At 45.8% G+C, this 12,581-nt stretch overlaps 1 protein-coding gene across 4 annotated transcripts in view; it reads right to left on the reverse strand.

The window, feature by feature from the left end:
* tspan9a (tetraspanin 9a) overlaps positions 1 to 12,581 on the reverse strand; it is a 279,052-nt gene that overhangs the window by 97,607 nt on the left and 168,864 nt on the right. For 2 of the 4 annotated variants that reach the window (XM_021601788.3, XM_090231839.1), the window contains one exon: positions 11,030 to 11,109. The exons of 1 other annotated variant lie outside the window; for it this stretch is intronic. In XM_021601788.3, the coding sequence (XP_021457463.1) occupies positions 11,030 to 11,092 (63 nt within the window). In that variant the 5' untranslated portion in view covers positions 11,093 to 11,109. Of the gene's footprint in view, positions 1 to 11,029; positions 12,246 to 12,581 lie in introns of those variants that run through there. One more of the 4 variants, XM_021601781.3, reaches the window with a different exon arrangement.

A 12,581-nucleotide genomic window follows, 5' to 3' on the forward strand; every position in this document is an offset into this window, starting at 1 on the left:
TTATCTATCTGTTCATCTTGTTGCACAGTGAACATTTCATCAGCGCAAATGACTCAAAAACATCTTCAAGAGCGTTTTGTGCTTTGTTAATCAATGTGTGCAGCCACTTGGAAACATTACATTTATAGTGTGTGGCAAATTGCTAGCTAATCAACAACAAGAAACACCCACGACACTGTACTGTAGATAACATATAAAAAATATAAACACTTGTGCTATTGAGTGGCTGCTGCAAATAGGGGAGAACAATTCCTAACCAATCTATACAGTTATTATCCCTTAAAACTGGGCTGGAATGATTAGTATGCCTTCCACAAATGTGACACAATGTGTATGCCTGAGAGATAGCCAACAGGACCACTAAGATACGGCTGTGTGAATCACCTCGGTGGGAGCTGCCACTACACATCACTGTATTCACCTGGCTGGGCTGTCAGGTCCCTGGGGTAGCAGTAGGACCCCTACCACCCACCCGACCCCAACTCCATGCATAGAGCCCATACTCCATACACAGATTGAGGGCTAGGAAGCCATTTTGGGTCTGTGAGTTCAGAGGGAGGATGTAGGAACCCTGTCCAGCACCATCTGTTCCCCATCTCTCCAGGTGCTGAGGACAGGATGGTACATGTGACCATGCCAGCTACAGCAAAACCCACTACCAACCAGGACATACAGTACACCTAGTGCAGAGAATTATGACGAACTAGCTCGGAGCACCATTTCAGCACTGAAATTAATGGGACAACACACTGACCTTTCCCTGTCCATTAGCACTACCTGAAAACATCATGATGGCGTTCGTCATCCCGCCCAGTAAGGATGAGTAGTAGCACTCTATTTGTGTCAAAAGAGCTGTATTACGAATCACACAGATTCAACGCTTGAATGAGATCACGCAGAGGTGATAGCGGTGATGAGCTCATATTAGTGTACAAATCCCAGTTCTTCAAGCCTCTATCTATATCCACCCGCATCTGTTCGGCTGTGAAATAAATGAGGAATAGTGTACGGCGTTTGATAAGACACGAGGAAGGTCACAGAGACACGGTAAAGCTCAGTTCAAGAAAGGAGCGAAGATTGGGAATCCGCATTCAGAAACCATGTTAATATCCCTGTAAGCTTCAGAGCCAGTTAGCTACAAATAGAGTCGATGTTGCCTTGATGCTGCTTCTCCATCTATCTTCAGGGAGAATGTCAGAGCTGTTTATGTGAACACCTCATGCACAAAGAACACGAGTCAATTGCAAGAATGAGAGAGCACTGCAACAACCTGTTTTGAAGGTGGATGTGGATTTCTCTCTGAGCACAGCGTGATAGATGTATATACATACACTTCCAATGGGAGCACACAGTACTGTATATAACATATGTGGCAAATAAAATTAGCCCAATAAAAAAACTACGATAGAAACATGGCAGTGATTGGTGTCCAATGGATGAGTCCCCCTCCCCCTTCCTCTGAGTGGGGTCTTATTTAGGGCTTTGTGTCCTATTGGAGACTGGCAAGGGACCAAGTTGTTGACGCTGTCGCCGAGGGCCCGTTCTCATTCAGACTGTGCACCTCTGGGTCCCCAAGCCCAAATGCAAGGTGACAACCTCTTGAAATGCACAGATTCAAAGGCAAGTTGAGGCTCATATTTTGAGTGCATCACTATTCGAGAGCGAAATGCCAAGCTAAAAAGGATGTGACATGTCTGGGTTTTCTATGTTTGGTTTGGAGAGAGGAGAAGATATTTAATAAGCAGGAGGAGGGGGAGGATGGTATCTGGGTATGAGGGAACGAGGACCATGGTGGGAAAGCAATCAAGCCCAATAGAATCAATTATAAGATGATAGCCCTTAGATCCAGTCAATGGCGGATCCTCAGCCCATGGTGTCTAAACCCTGGATGCCCTGGCCAGCCAGTAAGCCAGCAAGAATTTCCTGATCAATTCAATTGGAAAACATTAGGGATTCCCAATATCTACCTGACACCAGCCTCACATGATGACCATTAAAGAGAAGCTCAGAATCCCCTATGGCGGATACATCAAACACAGGACACTGAGTGTGTTAGGGTCTGCAGCCAAGGTGCATCAAAGCCAGCCGCCCCAAATAATTCATTAAATAGCAGAGAGGTAATCCGGTCGAAACCCAGTTATTCCTCAGCAGACCAAGTGGAAAGAAATAGTCCCAAACCTTCTCCCTCAGAGTTGAGGCTGAGCAAGTGTGACTTGGGGTATTGATTTCTCCTTAATTTGCCTTTGGGTGACAGAGGAAAATGCTGAGTAGGGCGAGGCGGGCAAGCTATTCTAACATTCTTCACTGCTTAGGTGCAGAATAGCATCGATCGGAATGCCTGGAGTGAGTGGAGGCCTGAGATGGAGACAAGTTTACAAACCCCTACAAACCCCTACAAGGACAAGCATGAGCATGATAACCTTTTATTCTCAACACCTATTTGCATGAAGCTCCTTAGTAAATATTTTAGCACCATAAAACATACTGAGAGTCCCATTATTCGAGATATTAAAGGCTGGGGATTTTTGTAAAAGTGTTAAAAATAGAGCAGTATCTCTGACCGAATGAAGAACCTGACTGTCTCTGAAAAGAAAGTGAACCTAATTGTTGCGGTGTCAAGGTAACTCAACTCATTGAGACCGTCATACAGTAGATGACAAATTGAATATCTGCTTTATTCACTAGCTAGGTACATACTTCACTTCCACTGTACCATGTTATGTATTACTCCACCGATGCTCTCTCAGTGAGTGGGATTGTTGTTGTGTTGTCAAACCATGTTTGATTGACAGGTTTCACTTCTGTGCATCACTCCACTCCAGGGGACTGGGACTTCGTAAAAAAACTCCCACGCTTCTTTGCCTCAGTTTTTTTTTTAAAGTCAGTCGTTTAAACACTTCTCAAAGTTACAAAGTAAAATGTTATGAATCATTTTTTTTTTTATGTTGATGTTCTTCTTCTACTAAGGAGAGGCTTTTACATAGACAAACAGCACCAGAACATCACATCTCAGTTTTGTTGGTAGAATACTTTGGCACAACTAAAGTTTGCCTTATATAATCATATAATACCACAAAAGAGAGGGCCTATTTGAAGTAGAGGCCTCAAAGTCTTCTACTGAGAAAAATACATTCTCCAGGGGGAATATGACAAAATACAATGTGTGCCTAAGCCTTTCCTACCGACTACAGCGGATTTGATACACAGCCTCATGCTGTATCAACACAATGACAATCACTTTCAGACCCATTTAATTTCACGAGGAAAGCATTTCAATCATCCTCTATTGTGCAATGTGCAATCCACGCATTATTCCTTGAAATGGAGTTGCAATTAGGAATCAATTCAATTATCCTTTTGTGGTCAATCTGTTGGTTATGTCGTTAACTATGTGTACGGATAGTTCTCAGAAGTGAAAAAGTGATATTGCCAGCACAAAAGACACCTTCCACTGATCATTAAAGGCAGAACCCTTCTGTGACTCAGTGACACTATTGCTTGGGAAAACATCCCTCATCACCAGAGACACATGGTTTGACATGACATGTTTAATAAGAGGTCCTGGTTATCTATGCAGAACTAATGATGGTCATCTCTCTCTCTCGGAGAGAAAAAAAAAAAGAAAGAGCCCTGAAGGCCTGAGGTGTCATCCGTCAGCCTTGATGAGCTGATCACTAACTAGACTCGTGATGACAAGCACTCCAGTCCACACATACAGCACCAGTTAAAAGTTTGGACACACCTACTCATTCAAGGGTTTTTCTTTAGTTTGACTATTTTCTACATTGTAAAATAACAGTGAAGACATCAAAACTATGAAATAACACATATGAAATGATGCAATAACCAAAAATAGTGTTAAATAAATCAAAATATATTTAAGATTTAAGATTATTCAAAGTAGCCACCCATGACAGCTTTGCACACTCTTGGCATTCTCTCAACCAGCTTCACCTGGAATGCTTTTCCAACAGTCTCGAAGGAGTTCCCACATATGCTGAGCACTTGTTGGCTGCTTTTCCTTCACTCTGCGGACCAACTCATCCCAAATTATCTCAATTGGGTTGAGGTCGGGTGATTGTGAAGCCAGCTCATCTGATGCAGCACTCAATTACTCTCCTTCTTGGTCAAATAGCCCTTATACAGCCTGGAGGTGTGTTGGGTCATTGTCCTGTTGAAAAACAAATGATAGTCCCACTAAGCACAAAGCAAATGGGATGGCGTATCGCTGCAGAATGCTGTGGTAGGCATGTTGGTTCAGTGTGCCTTGAATTCTAAATAAATCACATACATTGTCACCATCAAAGCACCTCCACAGCATCACACCACCTCCTCCATGCTTCACAGTGGAGATGTGGAGATCATCCGTTCACCTACTCTGCGTCTCACAAAGACACAGAGGTTGGAACCAAAAATCTCGAATTTGGACTCATCAGACCAAAGGACAGATTTCCACCAGGCTAATGTCCATTGCTCGTGTTTCTTGGCCCAAGCAGGTCTCTTACTTTTATTGGTGTCCTTTAGTAGTGATTCCTTTGCAGCAATTCGACCATGAATATGTAACCTTTATTTTACTAGCAAAACAATGGCAGCCTACCACAGATGATGCTTTGTCAATTGTGCTCCGCCCTATGGGACTCCCAATCACAGCCGGATGTGATACAGCTTGGATTCAAACCAAGGACTCTTAGTGACATCTCTTGCACTGAGATGCCATGCCTTAGACCAATGCGCCACTCAGGAGCCTTGATTCATGCAGTCTCCTCTGAACAGTTGATGTTGAGATGTGTCTGTTACTTGAACTCTGTGAAGCATTTATTTGGGCTGCAATCTAAGGCGCAGTTAACTCTAATGAACTCATCCTCTGCAGCAGAGGTAACTCTGGGACTTCTTTTCCTGTGGCGGTCCTCGTGAGAGCCAGTTGCATCATTGCGCTTGAAGGTTTTTGCTACTGCACTTGACAAAACTTTGAAAGTTCTTAACATTTTCAGGATTGACTGACCTTCATGTCTTAATGTAACGGACTGTCATTTCTCCTTGCTTATTTGAGCTGTTCTTGCCAGAATATGGACTTGATCTTTCATCAAATAGGGCTATCTTCTGTATACCACCACTACTTTGTGGCTCAAACGCATTAAGAAGTAAAGAAATTCCACAAACTAACTTTTTACAAGGCACACCTGTTAATTGAAATGCACTCCAGGTGACTACCCCATGAAGGTAGCTGGTTGAGAGAATGCCAAGAGTGTGCAAAGCTGTCATCAAGGAAAAGGGTGGCTACTTTAAAGAATCTCAAATATGAAATATATTTTGATTTGTTACACACATTTTTGGTTACTACATGATTCCATGTGTGTTAATTCATAGTTTTTATGTATTTACTATTAATCAACAATGTAAAAACTAGTCAAAATAAAGAAAACCCCTGGAATGAGTAGGTGTATTGCACTGTACGTGTTTCGTCATCTAGCACTAAGGGGACCTATAGATATGACAGAGTCCGAGGGTATGTGGAGTAATACTGCACTGTAAACGCTACAGTAAGGATTATAGCCAAGCCCTGGTCTTGTGTTCACAAAGTCTCTTTTAAATAATCATGATTTAAAACACTTTGTGAATACAGGGCTTGGCCCTGACCAGAGAGCTTTCCCTGTGGATGGTTCTCCTAATTGGGAGGGACAGTGGTGTGGAATGTGGGAGGAATAAGAGAGCTTTGGTCTGGGGGATGCCAAGCAACTGTCACACAATGGCAGGTGTCCAAGGTTTTACGGAGCTAGCTTAGCTACCTCTCTCATAGCAGTTGTTATTTCATCTGGTCTCTCTATGTCTCTCCGTTCACCTGGCACACTCTAGTCAACAACACAATATTGACACAATAGCACCCCAGCCTCCCATCAAACCTTGTTAAAACCAAATAAAATGTCCTCCTGCCCTAGGATAATGCCTGTTTAGATGCATGCGCTACGCTACCATGTTTACTACGAGAAACAAAAATAAACATGTCAGCATGATCATTAAAACCCCCTCTTTCACAGGGCATGGGGATGCTATTTTGGTCTTGCCCTGGGAACCCAGTAACAGGTTTTTATTGAACGGTGGCACCTAGTATGTTATGAGTCATAACTGACACAGTGAGTCTCTACTCTAAACAGGCTGTCTCAATTTCCAATCAGCCAGCATGGGGGGTGGGGAGACTTACATCTCTGGCTAACTACACCCACCACAAGCCACCACATTATATGGGCCTATATCCCATTTGATCTGTTACACAAGCTAATGAGCTCTGCAGAGCTCTACAATGAGGTAGGTTGGCAATTGAAGGAGCAGACCGGGTGGAGATGTGTAAATTAAAATGTATCTCCCCAGACATTTAGCTACTGGACACAGGCAGGTAGCGGGGTTACAGTATATGGAGATATTGGAGTGCAGGTTAGAGTAGGAATATTGAGCCAAGGCTGTACCTTCTCCTGTGGGGATGCTAATTCAGGGCCGGCCCCAGGTATAGGCGACATAAGCTGTCATTTAGGGCCCCTGGCCACTAGGGGGCCCCCGCCCCAATTTAGTATTATTATTACATTTTTGTACTCAGTTGGGGTCTCAACTTACAGTTCGAAATATGGTTGTGCATCAGCAGTTTTTTATGTCAGCCAATGACAGTCACTCATAAAACATTTTTTGATTGGTAATTTAGTCTAGCCAGCTGTCTAAACTTGTATTAATCATGGCAAAAATTACTGACCGGGCATGAAGGGCACGTGCCAAAGGGCCCTTACCAAATCTCTCTTAGGGCCCCCAAAAGGCCCTGTGCTAATTACAACACTTAAAATGATCAAATGCATATCAACTACGTCAATACTTCTTCTAAGTAAATGTAAATAAATTAAATACATTGTCCAATGCAGGAGAATCAGATATGCCATGTCCTTATTTGAGAGTAAAAATTGACATGGCAGAATCATGTCCTCTTGTACTGTTCTGGATATGAATTGTCTACATTACATTGCCCTAAAGTACTGATTGATATAGCTTCACAATAATATATTGTGTTATTTAAGCCACTCCTGAATCAGGGTGGCAGGTGGTTAGAGCGTTGGGGAAGTAACAGAAAGGTTGCTAGATTGAATCCCTGAGCTGACAAGGTAAAAATCTGTCATTCTGCCCCTGAACAAGGCAGTTAACCCACTGATCCTAGGCCGTCATTGTAAATAAGAATTTGTTCTTAACTGACTTGCCTAGTTAAATAAAGGTTCAATCTTTTTTTATCAGTAAGCATGTCAGTATTGGAAATCCATGTAAGAATTATTGAATCCATCATGAATTATTGAAAGCTGGTTTCATGAGTTCAAACAATTCACTGCGCCTCAATTTAAGTTTAACCTCCACATCACCTAGTAAGGGATTAAGTTAACTTGTGATAGACTTCTGGTGAGAGAGTACATCTGAAAGTTTGTTACAATGTGAAGTCCCTTGGGGCCGAGGGGTTTAGTGAACTTTTCAGCACTCTGTGAGGGGGAAAACAGCAGGCAAATTGCTTCGGCACCTTGGCTCGAAACCTTGTGGCATGAAGGAATGGGACAGCATGAGTGAAATGATTGCCAAGGCAATGCTTTATAAAGCCACCGTTCAATGAGGAAAACACACACAAACACCTTGAAACTGTCATTAGGTTTCAAGCTCTTTTCTTCTGGCGGCGTACTAGCTACATTTAAAACAAAAATGTCAACTCAGGTGATTAAATCGATGGGGAAACTAATCTTTTGTTTCCTTCGACCAAATGGCATATAAATCCTCCAGCAATCCCCTAAGCAAGCATAGGAATTCATGAATGCTAAACACAGTTGGATCTTCTACTCCCCTAACAAAGGATTTGCACCACTTCTTTGGCCCGTTATAAGGTAAGGATGCTGAGCGGCCAGTTATTCTCCAAATATGAATATCAAATGAGGCTTTGCTTATGGTATGATAATGACACAGTGGTGGGATGGAGGCAGCTCTCTCTAACAAAGGTGCACTATGTGCACCCGTGTTGGGAAGGGAAGGAAACAGGGAGGATGTTTCAGGGAGGGAAGGAACCGATTAATAGTGGAGGGAGTGAAGGGGGAGGGCTGGGCAGAGCAGACCAGAGATTCTATCAGACATCACAGAGAGAGGACACAGAGCAGGGGCCTGCAAATACACCATGGCCAGTCTGCAAGCTGACACACATAGGAAATCACAGCCAACCCAATCTTGCTCCCCGACTCATAGTGTGTCTACCAACATGTCGTCCAGTCATCACTGTATTTTTGGGCATAGCCACTGTGATTTGGTGTGATTGTCGTGACCACTGGCTTTATTGGTGGTGTCCTCCGTCATCCAAAGGAGACTTGCTCTCAATCCTGACTACTACACCACCAGATACTCTGATCTGACCCAGACCCCCCAACCATGCTGCAGCTCAGACTAACACTAATCTCCATAAGAAAGAGAAGCCAGATGGTCAGGAACAACTGCTGGAGAGGCCTGGAGATGAGTGCATGGGACATGCCTGGAGTGCCTGCGCTATTTACCTTGTGCTTCAAGTTACCGCTGTAAGCCCCGTGGAGGGAGTGGAGGGCTGGGGGTTGTGGGTTTCGAGGGAGGCCCGCTGTCTGCACCTGGCGTCGGGTTACGCCATAGGCCTGGCAGCCACCACGCAACTCCGCTCCGATCTGGGGTGTCAAAGCTGAGGCCCTGGGCAGGCAGCGTAAACTTGCGATTCATGGAGTGCCACAGGGAAAGCAGCAATGTCCCAGGGGTGTCAGGATACAGGGCTGCTTTTCACCCTGTCCCCCAGTCCCCAAGCCCTTGTGTCTCTCCCTAAACTGGGTCCAGCCACAGGCTTCAGCCAGCCTCAGTGCTGCCTCTGGACACCCGGACCCGGTGGGGCTGCAGCAGACAGACAGACAGACAGACAGACAGACAGACAGACAGACAGACAGACAGACACCTCCTGCCTTCACAGAGAGGTGGATACATGGCCACCCAGGGAAACAGTGACTCCCCTGGGACAGTTATTAAACTGTCATTAAAGGGAGTCAAGGCGCCACAACGACTATCAATCTGCTAGCAAGGGCCGTGATCATTAAGTGAACATTAGCAGTGTGAGGAGCTCAATTACTGCCCAGCGGGAGCCACTGCGCTAGTGAAAGCCCCCCGGACGCTCCAGGCTTCCCCACTGATCAACACGCACACAGAGGAAGGTCACAATTTCCTCACACCATAGGGTGCCCATAGCCCTCCTTACTCTCCCTAACCCTAGGAGAGTCAGTGACAATAAGGCAGGTCTAGGGCATCCAGCTCAGTGCCAAAGGCAAAGTCTCTTTCCCCACTCCTCCCAGTGTGGAGCTAGAGCATCAGGTTATTAACATGGGGGGTTTTACTGCCAACACAAGGGGTTAAGTACAGGTTGAGCCACACAAAGCCCTCAGGGAGAGCAAGCGCCTCAGCTAAATCCTCCCGTAGCTGTCACGGATGGCAAAGCAGCACTGACACAATGACCTCAGCCGCCATCCAGTAGCCCGGCCTCTGATCGCTCCACATGCATCACGTACCGCACACACACCTTGCCTGATCTGAGCAGGCCTTGCCAATCAGGCACACACATATCCCTCTTGCACTGTGTGGGTGTTCTGCCCGAAAGCTACATTGGAATCTGTGCTGTGGGCTATTGGTCTCGTCATGGTTCAGTAATAATGGGCAGCAGCCTGGTGCCTGAGCCTCAAATGTGCCCCAGATTGCAGGGTGCACGTAGTAGGCTAGTGGTGACGTGATTGGAGAGGTATACCCTGTGGTGTTGTGATGTTATTACGCTTCACGCATGACTGGCTCCACACAAAAGGCTCCGGTCCATCAACTAAACCCCCGGTAATCCACTGGTTAAATATTTCTGGGGATGCCTACTTTCACAAACAAAATGACAGATGCCAACATAAGGCCCACTGCAATCTGGGGGATTTGATGATGATGTGTGAAAGTGCTAGTATTTATTTTTTGGATCTTTGTTACCCCAAAAAATCCCAATGTGTAAAATAAAACCAACAAATCAGATTATTCCCATCCAACTCTCCAGTGGCTCTCCAAAATGAATTAAAACATCCTCAATCGTTCTAAATCTTTCAGAACCATTCCCCAGATATGTCATGGTTCCATCTAAAACATGTAAGCAATGCCCCCTGTCCTTTAACTAGACAGCTTAACACTCTAAATCCTCATAATGTTTGCAGTAAATCAGCATCCATCAGGAGCCATGTTGTAAAGCCATCTGAATGAGTGCCAGCACCCCAGCCACATGGAGCCATGTTGTAAAGCCATCTGAATGAGTGCCAACCCCAGCACCCCAGCAGAGCACCCACATGGAGACATGGAGGAGCAACCACTCCTCAAACTCTTTTTCAAATCTGATGTTAAACCTAACTCTAAACTTAACCACACTGCTAACCGTATGCCTTACCCTAATCTTCAAATGAAAACCAAACTGTTTGTTTTCATCCATTTTTACGATATAGCCAATTTGGACTTTGAGGCGTTGGAGTGACAACCCCCACTCCAACGCCTCAATAACAACCAGCGATAGTAACATGCAAATGAGCCCCCCTCATGCCAGGATGAGGCAGACATAGTTATGAAACACACATGGTTGCACAAAGACCTACAGTATCACCTTGAGAAGAAAAGGGTTTTCATAATGATCCTCATAAACTTGAACACCAATCTTTATCTCACATACGCCTGAACAGAAGTCTTGAAATGATCCGTATATCAGTTTACAAGTATTATGCAATATGACATTTTACCATCTTGCCTTACTCATATTACTGCACACCTAATGACTACCCCGTTTACATTTGTATCCACTGAGTAATTTCCAGCACCGTGTGTCAGTGTCATTCCTGCTTGTTGGCCCAAATTCATCCTAATGCATCCTATAATTAGCCATCCCCAAAACAGAACAAACACGATGGAGACATGAGAAAGAGAAGAAGAAGAGAGATAAATCATGTTGACTTACCCAGAAGATGAGGTTGAAGAGGAACATCGTGTACTTCAAACAGCAGAGACAGCCCCGTGCCATGTTGCACTTCTTGAATTCTAAAAGGAACACAAAGGATAGATCCAGGTAAAAGACCACGTATTTGCTGCCTTTGGGCGCCGTGTACTTGTTATTGCTGCTCTTGTCTCCTCCGATGTTGACGCTGGCATCGGCCGCTGTCCCAGCCTGCCCCTGTGCGGCGGAGGCGCCACGTGGCCCCGTGGAGCCGTAGAACGCGCCGGCGGTGAAGCCGCGGCCACCGAACGGGCGGCCAGATGTAGAGGCGCGGGCAAAGTCAGAGTCGCGGCTATCCACGGACGGGCTGCGGTGAATGGCTGACTCCTCACTGCTGGACTTCTCCATGCTCTGGGGCTGTTGCTGCTGCTGCTGAGGGGCTCGCTACTGTTACACACTCTACCATGTCTCAGAGATGAGAGGACAGAACTCTCCTACTCTAACCGGCTCCTCTCTCCCTCTCTGCTCTGTACTGATTCTCTTCAAGGCCAGACAATCGGAATGTTTCTATATCAGAATCGTTCTATCTCCCCAACACAGGTAAGTGAGAGGAAGGAACGACACAGGCGCTATTCCCAGCTCTATGTGTCTTCCGCCCAATGCCCAGCGTCTGCTCTCATGCTCTTGAGTTAGCCATGCAGAGAAGCCCTAGTCCAGTGAGAACCATTATTACCCTGACAAGTGACGGCAGACTGCGTCCTTGAGTCGGTAAGTTTCAATAGTGTCCCCTGGATCTCCTGTGCTCTCCACACTGCTGTGATGTTTGCCGTGAGAGCAGACCCCCTGTGACTCTTTCTCTCCTGCTGTCAGCTGCTCCACTTCTTCCACCTGGTTCACTTCTCCCTGCTGCTGACCTCAGGTCTGCTTTCTGCCTGGAGCGGTGGGAACTTTTACCCCCCTACAAAAACACAATCCTCTATCTTTTTTCCCTCTCTCCGCTTCTTCTCCTCCTTTCCTGCACTCTCTCAGTCCTCTGTGCTTTGCGCTCTCCAACGTGCTGACAATACACTCTCTCCCACTCCTTCTCTCGCTCTGTGCTCTATGGTATCATTCTGCACTCAGTCCCCTGCTCTCTGCCTGTGCTCTCATTTGCAGCGCTGTGGCTGATGTGTGCTATTATCGGCAAGCCACATCTAACGGTCATTCCCAATCCTATCCCCCCTAAATTAGAACACTGCCCTCATTCCCTCTCCTCTCTTTGCCTCTCCTCGGCCCCTCCCCACTGCTGAGGGAGCAACCAATTAGGCGGCTGCAGGCAGCCCAGGATCCTCCCCTCCTCTCCGACCATGTAATAAGCTGATCGTAGCACTGCTTTGCCTATACAAGTTCAGCAATTTCATCTGTGCTGTCTGCGCGTCAGGGGGTCCAGGAGGCCATTCATTAATTCAAATATCATGAGGCCAGGGAAACGTGTCGGAGGAGGGTGAGCGGAGGGGCTAGGTTCATATTAATATCTGCATGGGGGGGAGGGGCTTTTCCTGTCAGTGTGAAACATATCACATGAAGAGAGTGGAGT

Source organism: Oncorhynchus mykiss, chromosome 1 (genome assembly GCF_057628025.1).
Source record: "Oncorhynchus mykiss isolate SJ-2025 chromosome 1, ASM5762802v1, whole genome shotgun sequence".
Classification (NCBI taxonomy): domain Eukaryota; kingdom Metazoa; phylum Chordata; class Actinopteri; order Salmoniformes; family Salmonidae; genus Oncorhynchus; species Oncorhynchus mykiss.